This window comes from Sturnus vulgaris, chromosome 1, assembly GCF_052056855.1.
Source record: "Sturnus vulgaris isolate bStuVul1 chromosome 1, bStuVul1.hap1, whole genome shotgun sequence".
NCBI classification, from domain to species: Eukaryota; Metazoa; Chordata; class Aves; order Passeriformes; family Sturnidae; genus Sturnus; species Sturnus vulgaris.
The window spans coordinates 109,471,582-109,490,631 of NC_142243.1; the positions used below are offsets into that span (position 1 = coordinate 109,471,582).

Genomic DNA, 19,050 nt, shown 5'->3' on the forward strand with positions numbered 1-19,050 from the left:
AATCTTCAGTTCTGTAAATAAGGACAGCTCTTAGCTGGAGGATGATTTGGTCTGGCCAACCAGAACTTGATAAACCTCATAAAAATCTTTCTTTTTGTCTTAATGCTGACAATTATCAAATTGCCAGAGGAATTCAGTAGTGCTGAAGTGTGTTGCAGAGCTCCAGTGGAGTTGTGGTGGCAGAGCTGAGCTGTTTCCCTCTCGGGATGACCCTTAGCTAGTTCCAAGAACCATATTTTGAAGTTTTCTCCTGTGCCCTCTTGGGCCGTGCAGGGCAGGGACAAAGGAAGAAGGCACAAAGACGTGCTGGGGATGGTGCTGCCCACCACCAGGTCCCCAGAGCTGATGCAGCTAGAGAGGCATCTTGTTGTTTCTTGGGCAAGGGGTGGCTTCTTCCCAAAGGCCTTCCCCTGCTTCAGTGAAGCAGAGGAGGGATATGAACTAAAACTTTCTGTGTGCCGGAGCAGATAACAGAGAAGGTCCTGAAGGTGCCCAGTTCTGCTTATTAAATGATAATGTGTAACACCAGGTGGAACAAAGTTTGTAGATTTAAGCCACAGAAAAAATTACAGACTCTTGGTGTGCTTTACCAAGGGTAGCTCTCATACTTAAAGTTAGTGGATTTTCTTAAGTCAGTTGTGGGACTGGTTTGGCTTAGTAGACTTTTATCATTGACCTTCTACAAACCCAAGTGTCCCATGAAATAAACAAAAAAATAGGCTTTATTATTTGGGCATTATTATCAGTAGTAATTTAAAGATCCAGTTAATGTTCTCTTTGCTGCAGTTGATGATATTAACACTGCCTGTCAGGCAGTGACATCCTGAGATCCAGAACACACCCCAAACTGTGCTTGCTTCTTCATTTCTGTGCCTTCCTGCAAATAGACACATTCATTTCAGTCCTGGGGCTCAAAGGACTGACCTGAGCCTGGACTGGATGGTTGGTGATAGACCCTTCTAATACTACTTCTTTGCTCCCTAGCAGCAGAGATTTTTTTAAAATATCTTAGGAAGATGAGTGAAGGAGATGAGTTGTTATTGTACCTTGAGAATCTAATGTGCTTTTCAATTGAAGGTGCCACCCTGTGTGTCATATGTCAAGACAGAAGCTCGCTACGGCAGACAATAGTCCGGCTGGAGTTGGAGGATGAGTGGCAGTTCCGACTTCGGGATGAGTTTCAAACTGCCAACAGTAGTGATGATGAACCACTCTATTTCCTTACGGGACGCCACATATAAGCTTCGCTGAGACACCACTAAGAAAAAAAAGAACTTTTTTTAAAAAAAGTACAATCACTGTGGAGCAAAGTGCAACCAATATTTATCTAGACTGCTCTAAAGGATTCCCTGCATTCTGAAGTAGCTTTATTCTTTGGGATAAAAATTACCACATCGGTTATGATTTAAAGGATCCTGGATTCCAGTTATTTTCACGTCATTCACAACCACCAACACTAATCACACAGCCAACCAAACTGTAGGATCGGGGAAGAGGATGTTTCATCCAAGAAGAATCCTTTTTATATTCAGCCAAGTTAGGGAAGAAGCTGCTCTCTTCTTGCAGCTGCAAGCTTGAATGTGTTACATGAAATGCACCCTAGCATGTGGAATTTATCGAAGATAGGTGGAGAGCCTACCACGTCTCTTCAGCTCTGTGCTGTGGTACAGGAATACTCAGGGGTTTGAAACTACAATATAAAGTAGATATTTGTATTACAAGGAATAGTCTTGTTCTCTGTGCGGTGTTAGTTTAAAATTTGTAATTGTGTACGTATTGAAACTGTCTTTGGCAAAATTTCCACAGGTGTTCAAAGTTTACTACTTAAACCTGAACAAACGGGCAAACGCATGGCAGGCACTGTGCACCCTTAGCAATGGTATTTTGCCCCAGCAGGTACCGCCTCCTCAGCTCCAGGGCCTGAAGCAAAAAGCTTCTCAGAGCTGCTCTCTCTTCTTAGAGGCCAGAGTAACTTCCCAGCAAATCACCCTCAGTTTCTCATTCTCCTCAGAGCTTTGGAAACTTGTGGTCCATCCTCCTTTGCGTATGGAAGTGTATCCTCCTGTCCCTCCGGTGCCTTTGTGGTGGACTGGCTGCAACTCTCTCTCTCCATTTCCTTTACACTCAACTCCAGTTGGCTGCAGAGCTGAGATCAGGTCTGAGTTGTACCTTTATATGACGCAGCACACCAAGAAACACGCAAGAGGGTAACAGTGCCTGAGCTGGACCCCAGAGAAACAAAGTATTCTACACTAGCTCCAGCGGGGAGCAGGGGAGAAATCCCAAGGAGCTGGGACTGCTCAGGAGGGACTCTCCAGAAGCAAAGATCACCTGATCACCTGATACCGTCATCCGTGTAGCTCTGTAAATGCTGGCTCTGCAGCAGTCGCAACCTGTTCTATTTCCAGGCACAATACTGATCCTTGGGAAGGCATTCCGGACTTAACTCGCTGCCGTAGGTTTTGGCTGTCAGGGGTGAATGTAGCAGTGCTCTTTCCCCTCACACTTAGCAGGTGTTGCCTCACAGAGATGTACACACACACCCCCCCAATAATCATCTTCTGCACATCGTGATCCCCTCTATCAATAAGAAAAATGCAGAGTATTCTTAAAGGCTCCCCAAAAAAGCAATTAGATTAATGCATCTTTATACCTGACCTGCAGTCATTGCAGAAGGACCTGCCAAAGCTGCATTTTTTTTAAGGCATAGTGTTAATTAAGCAACTTTTTTTATCTTGTGAAGAGATGTTTACAGATGAATGAACATAATATATTTGACAGAGGCCAAAGGAAAATGGTTTGCATATGTCTGTGTTGATGTAGCATTATTTCTGATGCTGTAAATTTAGCAAATATCAAATGATCAACCCCTTTCAGTAAATTTATTTTTTATTTTCCTTCAGATAGAACCTGCCTTACCTATTTTAACACTGGGAGGAAGTAGGGATATAAAAGATGATTCTTGAAGCGTTTGCTACATGCCTGAATGTATTGGAGTAGCTCTGGTTTTGCCAGAGGGCTTAAGGCCAGCCGCCAGTCTTAGCATGGTGTAGAGAGGTGTCAGGTATTACATGTTCAAAAATGGTTTCCTTTTTGTTCGTGTATTTGATGTTTGCACTAAGTTCTTAAAATTCCAGGTGCTGAGACTACTAGGAGGAGTTAGCCCACTGGTGGAACAGAGCAAACTCATCCTGAAGGCTGAGAGTGCATTTAGAAAATCAGTGTATTTGCCTGCCTTTACCAGCTAATAGTAAATCCATTTCCTTAGTGCTGTCGTCTATAGAAGCAAGGAGTTTTGGTAACGCTCTGGCCAGAGTGCACTACACCAGCCCCAACAGCACAGGCCTGTCCCATGGAACACTTTAAACCGGCTGCCTGTGAATTCCTGGCAAGGAAACCCTTGGCTGACAGGCACATGACTGCTATTCCATTTTGGTTTTAAGCCTTGCCATTAAGGCCATTCTTATGAATGTATGAAAATTGGCCAGCGTTACATTTTACCTGTAGATGTTCTTGTCTATTCACAGGTTCAAACTGAATGTAAACTAAGATTTAAAGAATCATATGCAGATGCTTTTTGCTTAACTTATGTAATTGCTTTTTGTGACTTTTGGAAGAGGGTTAAAAACGTTGCTTTCCTAGTGTAAAGTTTTCTTAACCAAAAACTTGGTGAATTTAGCTTCACTAGTCAGTCTACCTCATGTTATTGTTTATGAACTGAAACTGTCCGAAGTTGTGGCTATGGTATGTTTATAATGTGCTTTCATTAAATTTGAATATATTAAGTTACCATTTCAGACTGCCTCTCTCTTAATGGGTCCTGCTCTTGCTTTCTGAGCCTGCCACAGAGGATCACTTCTAGAGTTCCTGTGCATCTGCACCATTTTTCTGACAAAACTCTTTATAGGCTGCTCACAATCCCCTGGAAAATTACACACGGCAGCTTGGAAACAAGCAGCCTCTGCAGCCCAGAATTCACCCCCGTTCTGCTACTCCAGCTTTGGGTATTGTTTGGGATGTGATGCAAAGTCTTTGCTTCAGCTCCAGACCAAAGCTAAGGACAGCACACAATAAACAAGTACATCCTGACTGCACACAGGTTCCAAAATTGAAACAAACCCTAAGTTTAACCTTAACTAAATCTTTCCCATCTTCCATTACGGTTTGAAACTGTTACTCAAGATTGATGGTATCCCTGCTCACCTTACTAGAAACCTTGTACGAGGATGGTCTTGATCCAGGGCTCCTGGGGGCACTGATCTTCAGCATGTTATGTTTTTCTCACTAAGAAAATTATGAAATACACTAGAGATTCATTCACACTTAGTATTATACAGAGTAACTTTAAAAAAGCTATCAAGTATTTTATTTTTAACCTATCTACATTATGTACAGATCAAGAAAGGCCACAGCAGTTTTTCAACATACAAACCCTTTGAAAGAGGAGAGACTTATGAAGGAGTGACAAGTATCAAAGTGAAGTTCACTAACAAAGGTATATACTCAGTACAATATTTCAAGAATGACGAGTACACCAGTCCTTGGGCTTTTCATTCCACCTTTTACTCCAAAACTAATCAGGGGGAGAAGGGGACAGGGGCCACAGCAAGATTCCAAAGCTGCTGCCAGGAAGCAGGCACCCTGACATGGAGCAGGGTACAGGGGCACCCCAGAAGGCACCGGACAGCCTGTGAGGGTTGTTGCCCACACCAACTGCACTGTAACACTTCCTGCCTCGATGTCACTGGGCACAGCCTGGAACTCTGTCAGACAAGTGCTGGCAGTGGGAGCTGGGGCAGGAGCCCAGCATTCCAGTACTGGGAAGCACTGGTATATCACCTCAGTAAGAACTTCAGCATGTACTCGTCAGCCAGACTACAGTCTTTGCATTAGTTTACAGTCCACTATGAACAATTTTCTGCTGCATGTAAACATGAATAACTAGATAAAATACAATCAAACTTTTGTAAAAGTTAATAAAATATCTTTCTTTTAAAAAAACAAAGTTAGCCTATTACTGCATTGTTTACAATTTTAATAAAATAGTACAACCGTTTGGTTGTTACCAGTCCTGAGTTCACTGTAATAAAAATGGCCCTGGCTTCTGCTGAAGGTCTGCACCCACTCCATGCAGTTTGGCAGAAGTCTCCAACAGAAATGGAATTCCTGCAGAGCAGTTAAGTCTGGTGCTGTCCATTGAGGAAGTTGTATACCAGGAACTGGCCAGTGCCACAGTACTGTGTTGCAAAGAGCTTTCCATCAGGAGTGGGGTCCGAGAAAGCAATTTCCTCCTTGCTTAAGTACGAGCCATATATGAAGTTGCTCCTGGTTAAAAGACAGGAAAAGGGAAAAAGATAATTACCCTCAGGGAATAATGAAAAATATTTATGCTATTAGGCCACAAACCATTAATTAAGTGCCACAGACATTCAAAAGGAGGAAGTCATAGGATTTATCTCCTCCTTCCAAAGAGCAAGGAGGATCTCTTATCTGGGAAGGGTTTTGAAGGGTCTGGTGTTTTAGAAGGAATGTTTGTACAGAACAATTGCATCAAGAGTTCAAATTCTGAGTTTAAAATAAAAAGTTTGAATTAATTCCAAATATTTTTAATAGAAAAGAGACCTCTAGGGCTGTGACTACAATCACTAGGAATGAAAACAAGCTACAAAACAAGTTGGGGTGCTTATGGAGGAGCCTCAAGGGACCAACCTCAAGGCATAATTCCTAAATATACATTCAGTAATTAACTATACAAAAAGAAAGAATCAATTTGCTTAACTTGTTCATGAAGAGTATTTCCTGTATGTTTTAGTCTTATTTGAAGGGAGAGTGGGAATCAAGGGATACCATTCTAATTCTCTGGCTGGGTATGTGAGCAATTTTAGAAAACTGAATTCAGGCTTTAAGACCTCAATTCGTCTTAAAGGGAAGGTGATATTTATCCTTAGAAGCAGAAGAAACTCCCTTTAGACATAAGTTCTTCAGCTTCTATAAAATAACCATAAATGTACTTGAAGAGGAAGCAGGAGCTTCACTCATATGGACATCTTCATTAAATACTGAGGAAAAGATAATAGGAACAAAATCCTTTTTAATTACTACCAGCTTTATTCTCTTCTCTTTCATGTCTTCAGAAAGACAATTTTGCAAGGTTCTGAAGACTGACTGTGTTTCTGTGACTCCAAGGTACTGTGAAAGCCTGGGTGAAATGGGGCAGACATTCTCAAAATGGACCTCAGTCTGGTACCATGCCTTCAATATTTTCAAGTCAGGATTTATCTGGTTACCAAAATTATCCCATTCCAAGTACCTTTTGCTATGGAAAACGTTTAGGTAGCTGAGAAGATATAACTACTTACTGCCATCCCAAAACAAGTCTCACTCCTTTCCTTTGCCTTCTGCAACTTCCTCGGCTCCCTCATCTACACTATCTCTAGAACTCATCAGACCTTTCTACAAACCAAAGGAGTACCTGAGTAACACAAAACTTTTAGTGAATACAGCATTGAGCTACTGCAAGGCCAACAAGCACCAGAGCACAGCAAAAGGGGAGGTGCAGTGCACAGTTAAGAGGAAAACGGAGGCCTCACTAGCTGCAACAAGTCATCAAAATTGATTCTAAAGATCCCTTTAATGCTGTAGCTGAGGAAGTAACTCCAGCATCATTTTGGGAGATAAATTTTTCTTTTAGAAATAGTTTCTAGGAAGCTACAGAACACACCATTAAAAATCTGCCAAAAACATAAGCAAATCATCAAGTTAACATGCTTACGTGAATACAACTTTGCTGTCAATAGGTCAGCCAAAACATGATCTGATCATGATTTGCTCCACCAGCCAGGCAAGATGAATTGTGCAGGGCAGAACAGCTTTGCTGAGCTCCCCAAATACCCAAGAGGGTGAGGACTGGCAGAGGCAGCAGTACTTGTTCTAGAAACTCCAAGATGAGGCGAGCACAAACCTGACAGCCTGGCAGTCGTTAAGATTTGAGCAATTCTTGCCATTACTCAGAACTAACATTTAAACTTCTTGGAAAGAAACCGAAGGTTTGGAGATTCAACATTTTTAACATTTATCTAGACAATAGCCCAGATGTTTGAGTCCTTTTTATGGATGTAACACTTAGTATTCAGCTGGAATACACTCACCACTAGCTACTAAAGCTCCATGGAAATTGAAAATATCCATAAGGTTCAGTGGACATGAGTATATATGAAAAAAACAAAACAAAACAACAGCTGGAAGCCACCAGACTATACCCAATAGTTTGGTGCACTGGGCCTCCATTGCTTCCCTCTTGCTACCTCTAAAGAATGGACAATCAGCCAGTGGTTGGGTCCCAGGCCATGGGTAATCTCACACTGTCACCAAAGACAGTCCTGTGTCCTTTACTCATAATTACTGTGAAAGATTTTCCCCGGGAGTCTGCCAGGATGACTCATTACAATTGCACTTAAAGATTTCTATGGAAGACAAACAATTGTAGAGTATGACGTTATTTACTGAATTCCACCTAATACTGGAACTGTCAACTGTGCTCAAACTCTACCCCCAGTATCACCAGCAGCTTGGAAATACAAGCTTGAGACACACAAGACAATCAATATCTTGCACTGAGTTCTGTCTATGCAATGTGTAGCTGAGGAATGTTTTCTCCTTACCTAAGACACTCTATCATCCGAGAAGCGATCTTCTTCCGCCGCATCATGCTGAACACCCAGATCCGACTGATCCCACAGATAGCAGGTTCTGGAGAAGTTGAACAGCACCATGCTTTCTGTCTCTCAAATATCACTTTCTCATTTTCTGAACTGATTTCTGGAACCTTCTCTTCTATTACTCTGTAGCCCTGCAGATGATGTAAAAAACATTCATCACTTTATAAAAGTATCACTAATGACTGAAGAAAGTAATGTTTAATTTATTTCAGTTAAACGTACTTGGCTATTAAAATTCTTTATCAAAAAGACTGTATATTTGTGTCATTTAATTTTTCGTAACAGTTTCAAAAACCAAGCAGATGATAAAATACTAAATAAACAAAAAACCCTCTAAAGTTTATCTCAAATAAAATAACTTAAAATAACAGCAACAAATAATCCAATTCTTATTACCATCTGTATTAAAGTGTTTGCATCAATTTCTCTGGCTTTGGCTAGGACTGTTTTGCTTGTTGTCTGATACTCACAAGGTACAGCAGAAAACACTACAATTTGGAATAGACAGATTAGGTGACATCTGTGATTAGTACTGCAATGACTTCTTGTCCTGCCTTCCAGTGCAATTCTGTCCTCTGCTTTTATTTCCTGTGGAGCTGTTATCACCTGTGGTGATTCAACTCAGTCATACAGAGCATCCACTCTTTCATCCATGCTGGATTTCTACTGGGTAGGGAGTTGAACCTGCTTGTCACAAGCAAGAGCATAGCCAGAGCTGTGTAACAGCAGAGGAAGTAAAATTCCACTCCTCAGCTGTAGCAAGTTTTTAGATGATGAGGTCTGTCTGAGCTAAGTGTGACACCATCCACGTTTTTCTGTTCAGTGTCAACCCCACAGAACTGAGTAACTATATTTCAGAACGGTCCAACCACCCAGTCTCTTCCTCTGTGGAACAGGCATACACAGAATACTAATTTGCTGTGAAAAACAGTTATTACACACTGACAGATTATCTTTCTCCAATTCAATCACTTACTTACCCACTGTATATGTTCTGCAATTAAGCAGCCAATGACTTTTTTGTCATTAGAAATAAAAAGGAGAGTTTTAGTTCTAGAGTAGCACATGAGAGGAGTTTGCTGAAATCCCAAGTCATTGTCTACCATTTCTCTGATTTCTTCAACCTGTCAAAATAATTTTAAAAGCTGTATAAGAAACACATCTAAATGCACGTTTTTATAAATTTACATTGAAATCACGGATTTGCAGAAATGTATTAGGGTATCTAGAACACTGAAAGCTGTTCTTCTTCCAGAAGTTAAGGATCAACCTAAGTAACCTGCAACACATCATCTGCATAAATATTCCTTAAACAGTACTTGTCTGGAAATAGGAAGAGACGCCTTCAGTCAGCTTCCATTAAGTCCAAACTTCATTAGTCAAAGGCTAATGGAGAGAATGCAGATAATCAAACTGTGAGCTCTGATATTTTAGAAGTAAATTAGACCTACAAGGAAAGTTAAAGCAGTTTAAGATTTTTTTTGTTATTTTTGAAGTCTTGAAAAAATAATCCATTAAGGGTTTTGAGCAGATGACAGCAGACACAGTGCCAAGGCAGGTAGAAAATACAGGCATTTGTTTTAAAGGAATAACTGTTGTCTCTTTGCTCCAGCTCTCTACTCTTCCATTGGGTTTTCAAAGAGTAACTGAAACTAAAAATAAAATTTTGTTTAGTATTAGTAAGTTTAGAAGAAACAGATACACTGCAGCATGAATGTAAATGAAAACTTATGCACAAACTAATTTTTTACTGAGGGTTTCAGAACCTACATCTGGACATTGGAACAGCCTCTATCATCCCTCATCTCCTGTAAGGCAAAAAAGGTGCCCTCACCTATGGTGCATTAAATGGCATAAGCTTTTTGAATGCATGATGTAGTTACAGTAGTAATACAAAAGGAGAATTACTGATGCTGTGAGTATCATAGATAGAATCACAGAACAGGTCAGGTTGGAAGGTATCACATCTGGTCCAACCTCCCTGCTTATGCAGGGCCATCCTAGAGCACATGGCACAGGATTGCATCCAGATGGTTCTTGAATATCTCCAGTGAGGAGACCCCACACCCTCTCTGGGCAATCTGTTCCAATGCACAGGCACCCACACAATAAAGAAAACTGTGTTAAAAATGCTTTAAAAATAATTTTTAACAGGTATGAGTTACTCTCTATTTTCTCATCTACCCTTCAGGTACTAATCATTTAATGACACATCCAATTATCTGAAACACTAAAGAAAACTATTCTTGAAATCAGGCATCCAAGGTTATGACAGCTCTAAGATTCTATCAACTTCTGCTACACAGAACTAAAGATAACTCTATCCTAAATTAATTCATTTGCTACAGTCTTCCTTCTTTTTTTTCAGCCATTATATTAAAAAATGAATGTGCAACAAATGTACTAAAATTAGAATAACTCCACAGAAAAATAAACAAATAAACTGATCTGCATCAAATGTGAAAATTTGTAGGTTCTTTTTAATTCAGTAACTTAGACTAAAGAAACCTGCTACAGCCACACCAGCAGCAAGATCTGTCTTGGGCATCAATTCAGCCTCCATAGGTCCCTTCCAACCTCAACTATTCTGTGACCCTGTCACTGTGCTGGGCCCAGTTTTAGAGCTTCAAGAAAGACATGAGTCATGGCACACATGGAGATAAGCTAGAAGAGAGCATGACAATGAATGAAGCTCTAAGAAACATTATTTAGGAGTATAAACAAAAAACCAGCACATCTAGTTAATCTTCTGAAGGTAAAAAAAAAAAATCAGTTTGTTCAGGCACAAAAAAGCTGCTGCAAGGAGGAAAAAAAGGATGTTTTCTATAGCTATGGCAGTATGATTAGTACTAATGAGCTTAAACTGCAGTATGGAGATTCTGTTAAGACATCCAGGGAAAATTTCCTAATGTTATTGAAGCTATCACAGTGAAGCACTGTGATACAGTCTGAAGAGGTCAGACAAACCTCTAGTGGTAGAATTTTTAGAAAGTTGTCAGATGCAGCATAATCAGAGCAAATCCTGCTTTGGACATAGCAATGGACTAGATGACTTGGAGGCCACTTCCCACCTAAATCTGTTTTTATCAGAAAGTCACCTAGAGAATGGTGCCACATTTGTGCTGTGTTATAAAGTCAATAAATTTCAGTTAATTTAAATATAATGGGAAGTTTATATTACATAAAATACGTGTCAGACATTCTGCAAGGATACTTAAAAAAACCCAAAAAAACCAACACACAACTTGAAGAAGTCAGTTGGTTGGCACTCTTCCCACCCCTGCCCTGGCCTCTCCATGAAGAAACCAGCAGTGCTTAAGAGTGAGGTATCTGACCTGTCTGGGAACAGGGAACAGAACCACTGCAGTTTTGAGTCCAATTTCAACTGTTCACATGTAAATGACACTTTTCTATGAACATTCTCATGTATATGAAAACAGCAAACAAAGCAAGACATACAAGTCCAGTCCTTCTCACTGTACCTTTTTAAGTGCATATTTTGGGTCATCAGGAAGAACCATTATTATCTTCCCATCAGGATATTCAGCCAAGATTCTCTCCTTTTTCCAACCCTAAATAAAACAAACACTTATCTAAAACATATACAAGATGTACGTTTACAAACAGAAGTAGCAGATTATTGTTCTAGACACTGAATTTATGCAATTTCACAGAATTTAGCAGTTGCTTTGCTAGAGAAGGAAACTTCAGCTAGCTTTTTAAAATGAGCACAACAGATAAAATATGATGTTATTTATACAATAATTTACACAGTAATCTAACTATATCTAAAAACAATGTGAAAGTGTCTTACAATTTCCCAACTAGATTTTTTCCCCCAGAACTGCAGTGCAAACTCAATTTTAGAACAGAAGTAGCAAATTCAGCTCACATAACTGATTTCCAAACCTACATAAATACTATTTTTAGAAGTCCAGTGAATGAGAAAGCCCTAAGTTTTATTAGAAGATTTCTTTTTAACATAGTTACCTCCACAAATACACACTCAGTTTTAAAAGTCTGGCATGCGAAAGACCTCCAGGAGGTTCTAAGTGAACTGATTGGCATGCAGTTGCCCAAAATGTAAGGAATATTTTATCTTGTTACTGATCATAACTGTTAAAGCCACAAGAAGGATACTAGAAAAAAATTTATAACTACCTTCTAAGAATCTAATAGGGAAGGAGACTACGTTGTGTGTATCTGAAGTATAAACATACTCAAAAAAATAGAGGTAATTAACTCTTCTTCAGATCCACACTCGTGGTGAATAATGAGCAGTACCTGCATGGAAAAAAACAAAACAAAAAAGCCACTTAAATCTAGCAAGATGGGACTGGTAGATATTAGAACTCAAGTTGCTTTGATGGGACCTAAAAATACTGAATGCAGAAGTAACTTCAGCCACTAAAAAGGCTGATCTACAAATCTTACTTCAAAGCAACTTTAAATAAAAAAAGTCTTTGAAGAAACAATACTGATGGAGTGATTCTCATTGAAATCTGTACCTTCCCATAAAATAACGTTTGACTAAAGACCAAGCAATGGAATTTGGCACTATATAAATGCCACATATACTACCACAAAAAGCATTAAACTTCAGTGTTATAATTCTTGATCTGCACCTCATTTTATTCATACTGATTTTAGTCCCTTACCCGAAGGAGGACATGAAGAGAGTGATTTTAGAAGTTTTTCTACTCGCTGCTAGTCCTGAAACTATTTAAGTATTAGTTTAGCACCCAGCATGACAATGGTTGCAACACAGACACCATTTTAATCCTGTCTGCTTTTTTTCTCAGTAGTAATTGAACAAATAAAGATCCTGCTTAAATTTATATACATGATGGTCTGAACAGGAAGGGCAGTAAACAGCTGTGTCATCATATTTAGGGGAGCAGGCAAGTGCAATTTGTGGGATTGTGACATGCTTTTTGAGACTCATCAGGAAAGGCATCAAAAATCAGGCAAGGAGTACTACTCTCTAACTTCAAACCTTACCTCTCTCAAATTTTTGTCTTTTTCTGCCTTTTGGTTATCTGTTTACTCTGTAAGAGCTTTTTACAGCTTATTTTAAAGCATCACTCAGGATATAAATGCAATGTGTTTGATAATCCTGTGATTACAGCATCCAGACTTCTGTAAGCCTAATGCAAAAAATTCAATGCTAATTTTTAGGTTAAGGTATCCTGTTAATGCTATAGCCAGGTATTTCCACAAAATGAAATCCAATAAAGAACAGAACACTTCTCCACATCACAGTATTTATGCCTTTAAGCAACAGTAGATTAGCATAAGTCTAAAAATCTGTTAAAAAGGCAGTAATTATTTTAATTACTGTCCACCTGACAATCTTCTTAAGTGATCTGTATAATATGGAGACTGATGATATTCACAGGAGGGGCAGTTTCTGAACTGAAGTATTTTGGAATTCAGAAATGCAGCTTTTAGATGCAGCTTTCCAAAAAGTTTCTGGATTGCTTAAGCTCATCCAGATTTTCAGTGAAGCTATTTTAAAGCCCTATTGAGCCTTTAAAGTCATATGCAGCTCTAATAATGTTATAAAGAAAAACCGTGATTTCATATCTTTATCTGCACCATTAGTACCCTGAGTTTTGCTTCCTTTAAACCACACAAATGGAAGCAATACACAAGACTGACCACAACTCTGTCATATTGTAACATTGAAGGAAAAAGTGCTGCAGCTGGGAATAATCTTATTAGATATTCGCAGTACACAAAATATGCTTTAGTGCCAGCATTTTCATGTAGTCTGAAAATTATTTCCCTAAACACACCTATTAACACTTTTTAACCAACCCCCCATTATTTTAACACTATTAAAATACTACTGTGTGCAAGATATTTCAGTCACTGAGAATTAAAGTACGACTCTTTAAGGAGACAGATGATAATACCTCAGTAGAGTAAGAGACAGAAGTCCTATGTCTGCAATATATAATATTCTACTGCAATGTCAGAAAAACTGGTTTCCTTTTTAATTAACATTACTTTAGGACATTAAGACAATTTACAGCTAAATCAGATGCCCAAGCATTGATACACGTTGCCTGTGATGACCAAAGAAGTGAAAAGGAAAGCTACTCATCCCACAGGGAAACATGTTCCGCAAGGCCTGGAGTAAAAGCACGTGATTACAGCACTCCTCCCTGATCCTGCGAGTCTATGCCCAACAACAGATTCCCTCCAGCCAGCAGCAGCAAGGCAGGCAGAGACCCTTCACCACAACTGGGCAGACTGGTGATGTAAGGGGGTGTGTAAGTGCTGTAGCAACACCCTTCTCCCCTCCATGTTAGGACTACTTATCCTGTAAGTATTTGTAATTCTTTGAGAAAATAACGCAACTATGCAATATACGGTTAGCTTCTTTTTAGTCTACATCTAACTTCCTCCCAATTCAAACAAGAATAAAGGCTGCTTCTGCTTTGTTTATTAAGGTGCAATGACAATAGGATTACAAAAGACATCATTACAGAAAGGACAATACAGAGAAGCAGCTGCTATCAGATCATGAAATAATGTGGACTGTAGCTACCAATACAGAGTGCAGTGCATTGTTTTCACTGGTTATGATGTATGTATATAAAGAATGAGGTAGAACAGAGGTGTAAAGAGGGCTCCAACATTAATAGCACAGTAACTAAATGTTCAGTGGTCTGTTTTTCATGAATTAGGTTCTGCTTATAGTTTAAAATAATCTCTGATATAGATTTGTCTTTAAAAGCTAGCAGATTTGATAGCCTACTTCCCACAAATTTCCTAAGTTTTAACAAATTCTTACATAGGAGTAGGAAACAATACAGCAGTGCTGGTGCCTTTCTGCATGTGCCAGTTCTGGCTTTTCTGTACTCACTATTTCTCAACTGAATACAAATACATGAAAAAAAAAATGTCTTTTTCTTATAAAGTCTTTTTTCCTCAAAAATACGGAGGTACTGAAGAAAACATGGTTAATACTGTAAAATTCTTGGTCTTCATATGAAAAGCATTTAGGAATTTTTTCCCCTAGTAATGAAGTCTAGTGTGAAATTTTGTAAACTATTGTCCTTGACAATTTGCAGCAGAGAAATGGGTCTGCTGCATTCTTCTTCCTGACAAGTACAGATATTCTGCCTCTCCTTCCTATGAATGAAATATAGAGAATGAGTTTTTGACTGCAGAACACATTAAGATCCTTGGATATAACTACCAAATATTATCCTCTATTAAAACTTCTCACAGAAGATATTAATGGTAAGAACTTCATTTGTAATATTATTTTTATGTCATACAGATGCATTACTTTTGGAATTAATGCAAATCAAGACAAGTATGAAATCCTTCTAAGATGACAAACTTCAACACCATTTTCAATCCCAATATCCTATTAACTTTAGATGCCAAGAAGTCAAATATTGACTTTCTTTAAATGTGAGAATTTTAAGAAACTCAGAGATTAACTTGGGTGCAGTTACAGCAGAATAGCTGTAAACTTATCAAGATTACACAGCCCAAATAACAGCTTCCTCCATTTTCTTAAGCTCAAGATATTCTTAACCAAGAAGATAAGCTTGAAGTACAAACACATTAACTGCAATCACATATGACACCTGAATCCACAGGCATTTACTAACTTAAGGTTCTGGCTTTGCAACTTCAAAGCGCCATTAAAAATGCCTTGCTCTTACAAAAATATTTTGCAGAAATACTAAGATGATCGTACATGGTATCACAGAGGGGATGCAGAATTGGCACTGTGTGGTATTACAGCTAGAAGATTTTATAAAACTGAATCATTTATCCATCCCACAGAGTTGCCCATCCTGCTGGTGCTAACATCTAATGTTACTGCTTACACATCCCATGTGATGTGTGTGTACATCATGCACACACATACTAGAATGGCATCACTTGTCTGGAGACTTTCAGATGTCTGAAACCAGAGGAAAGTGAGACAGATTGCTCTATTTGTCTGCAGCTGGGGACATGTCTCATTCCTGCTCCAGTGCTATCCCTGGCCACCTTACCTTCTTGCTAATTTAATATGCATGCTTCTATTAACAGCAAATGTCACCCTTAGGAAAACCTGTATCAATCCTTGCCAATCTTCTGTCTAGAAATGGTCATTACACTTATCAAAATTCCTCTCTACACACAAGGTCTACAATTTCCTTAACTTCTCTATCAGACACCCACGACAAAGCAAGTACTCAACACCCAACTCCCTGTTGGCCTGTCCTTTTTTTGGGGCATTATGACATTTCTAGAGACCTAAACAGAATTTTTTACTACAAGCAGTAGACAGGCCTTTAAAATAACCCACCAAACAAAAATTTATTTTGTTGATAGAAAGTAGCTTATTATTTACATACAAACTATCTTCTGGCTACTCAAAAGCTTTTTAAAAACCCACAGAGCACCTCCAGGCAGGTGGGCAAGACATTTAGCAAGGAGCTCTAGCATGAAAATGTATATAGACCTACTTTTTTGAGTCTGTGAAATGAATAATTCATAGAACTACTAAGCCCATAAGAAATGTTTGAAAGGGACAAAAAAGAAAAGCTTTCTCAATTTAGACTGGGACCTCATCATATGGCATGGAGAATGTGAATGACAAATGCTTATAAGATCCCTTAGAATGGCCTCTGAATCACAAGTAATGCCAAACACATAAACTACATATAAAGAGTGTCTGGAGAGCTAAAAATGTAACATGTCACTGAGACCACGTGTTCCTGGACCAGGAAGTCTAAACAAGGAATTACCAGGACTTTCCCTAGTACATTTTTAAAATTCCCTGATGCTACTGTCCAGTTGACATTGTCAGGGAAAGGGAGACAGTTAAACTTTCAATGCAGTAACTACATACAAATATCCAGAAACCTATGAGCTATCCTCCCAACAATCCCCACTAAAACCCTCCTAGCAAAATCAGGATAATTAGTAGTCATTCCAGTATTTCTGGATGACTAAGAATTAACAAGTAGTCACTTGCTGTACTAATTCACTGCCAAGAAGTCTTATCTTAAATTGAAATTATTTTCTAAGAGGAGGCGAGAATGTTTCTGTCACAATACTATCAACCAAGAGCCACTGACTCCAGATCAAATGACTAGTGGTAAAAACTCATATTTAGAATGGCAAAAGTTACTCATCCATGCAGAAAACAGTGTTAAGATTGTTAAGAAGGGAAAAAAAAATCACAGAGGGGAATTTGAAGACTCGTAAGAGTTCTTTCGCCTGTTACTCTACAGTTTCCATTCCAGAATAACCATCATGGCTCCATGTCTCAACAGTTATCTACAATGTCACAAAACACAATTAAAGCCTCAAAATATTACAGAGAGAGAACTGTTTTCTCACTGAACTAACAATACAAATAATTCGCTTGAGTACACATTGTTGGAAGTTTTAAGAAGATGCTTAGCAACTGAGAAAACAACAGGGAAAGCTTTTCTCAAATTAAAAGTGTACCTAACTCTGTATTAAATTATTTATGACTGGTTTAAAGCAGTCTGCTCATTCACTTTCATGTTAATTACGTTGCTACCCTAGACATACATGCAAGTGAGAGATTTTAGCTCTTTCAACTTCCAAAACACTCAAAACTTCAGTACAGCTTCTTACCTACATGAACATAGCAGCTTTAAGTAGCTACTGAACTCATGTGCCAAAGAGCTTCTGTCCAAAACAACTAAACATCATCTTCTGTGAATTATGTTTACATCTTTGGTAACATTCATGATCTGAAAGTACTTGGGTGGGGAGAGGAAGGACAAACAGGAATAAAATGGGGAAACGTTTTATGCTGCCATTATAATGTACTGAGTTCCATCACACTTTCTGTCCAGTCCCACCCTACAATGTAGCTAACATCCAGATTATTTGGCAAAAACTAACCAAAGATGGAATAAATACCAGAAGTATTCATCAGAGACTTTCAAGCACTTTAGGTATGAAGTTACATCTTTATATTTGCCAACAGTAGGATAAAAGTGTGTTTGAGATTTAAGAGTAGCCCAACAGCCATTTGGTGCCTACATGAAATGAATAGGTGGCCTCAGTTCAGTTATCCTGGAGGTCTTATCTACTCGAGTGTAGAGTACTGAAGGTAACATGTATGATAAAGAAAATAGACTTTGTGGATTCTGTTCTGGATCTCAGACATGTGAACAGGTATTTCATGTCTTGTAACATCAGCTAGTGTGAAGTAGCTGATTTTACAATATACTTGAAATTATACAGAATTTTTTAAATCTGAGATTTAATGAGAGATACTCAGAGACAGCATATATGATTAAACTTTCAAATAATATGTACTTTAGGGACCACATTCTCATTGAAAATTCAGTATAGCTTCAATACGCTATGAAATTGTAATTAGTTGAAGTCCTAGGCAGTCTCCCCTCAAATTACACATAATTAATGGAAAAGTAATTTATAAGTCATCTAAGATCACACACTTAAAAAAACAGGACAGTCAGCCCTTCATCTGACTATTAAGTCAACTGCTGCTGTGAACACCAGTAGTAGAGAAACCTGTATTTAGTACTTTCAGAACAGTGACATTCCTTTGTTTTCCTATCACTACCCTCACATCTCCCCAAGATCAGGAAATTGTAGCAGAAATAATAATATGGCAATGAAACACCATTATTGTACTAACCATTTTAATACATAACATATAACCTGTCTAGCATGGCTCTTAAAAACATTTATTTCCCAAAGTGGATGATTTATGTCCTACTGTGGTAACAATTTATCAAAACACAACTTAATATAATATGAATTGTAACTAGTACAAAGCAAACAACAGATACTGTTTATGTCTTTCAAAACAGAGGATTTTCTTACCACATATTTAACAGCACTTATGAACTGGTTGTGGAATAACAGATGTTGGGTTTCATCCTCTGGATTTGACACAGTGTAAAGCATTCCACAAATATTACAGGAAATAGCACCAAATCTCTTCTGTCCTCCATCCTATAAAAAAAGAAAAACAACAAAACCAAACCAACAAATAACCAACGAAACAAGAATTTATCAATTCCTTGCACAGTAAATACAGTTAAACAGAACTTTCATTGACTCATCCCTCCTAATAGCATATCTTCTGGAAACTCAAAGGCTAAAATGGAGAAACAACAAGCACAGAACTTAGAATTTCATCTTTCAAAAACCCATATACCCTTAAAAGGCACAGGCATCAATCACAAGGCAAACTCTACCTAAAAATACTAGCTCCACCCCCATTACGTTTGAACAAATTACTTTTATTCTATGATATACAAAGAACAGAGAATTTTTCCTTCATTTTCCCATCTGCAGA

The 19,050-nt window shown here is 38.5% G+C and overlaps 2 protein-coding genes across 12 annotated transcripts in view; one reads left to right on the forward strand and one right to left on the reverse strand.

Annotated features, from left to right (window-relative positions):
* The window catches only part of GREB1L (GREB1 like retinoic acid receptor coactivator), a 130,428-nt gene extending 126,636 nt beyond the window's left edge, over nt 1-3,792 (forward strand). For all 7 annotated transcript variants that reach the window (XM_088173852.1, XM_088173845.1, XM_088173846.1 and 4 more), the window contains one exon: nt 1,078-3,792. In XM_088173852.1, coding sequence (XP_088029978.1) covers nt 1,078-1,241 — 164 coding nt within the window. In that variant the 3' untranslated portion in view covers nt 1,242-3,792. The remainder of the gene's footprint in view (nt 1-1,077) is intronic.
* A 547-nt stretch (nt 3,793-4,339) lies between these two features.
* Nucleotides 4,340-19,050, reverse strand: part of ESCO1 (establishment of sister chromatid cohesion N-acetyltransferase 1) — a 32,874-nt gene continuing 18,163 nt past the window's right edge. For 4 of the 5 annotated variants that reach the window (XM_014871287.2, XM_088173889.1, XM_088173897.1 and 1 more), the window contains 5 exons: nt 18,573-18,704; nt 11,201-11,290; nt 8,699-8,842; nt 7,662-7,849; nt 4,340-5,325 (listed from right to left, as the gene is read on the reverse strand). In XM_014871287.2, coding sequence (XP_014726773.1) covers nt 5,178-5,325; nt 7,662-7,849; nt 8,699-8,842; nt 11,201-11,290; nt 18,573-18,704 — 702 coding nt within the window. In that variant the 3' untranslated portion in view covers nt 4,340-5,177. Of the gene's footprint in view, nt 5,326-7,661; nt 7,850-8,698; nt 8,843-11,200; nt 11,291-11,879; nt 12,003-18,572; nt 18,705-19,050 lie in introns of all 5 variants that reach the window. The other variant, XR_015807041.1, reaches the window with a different exon arrangement.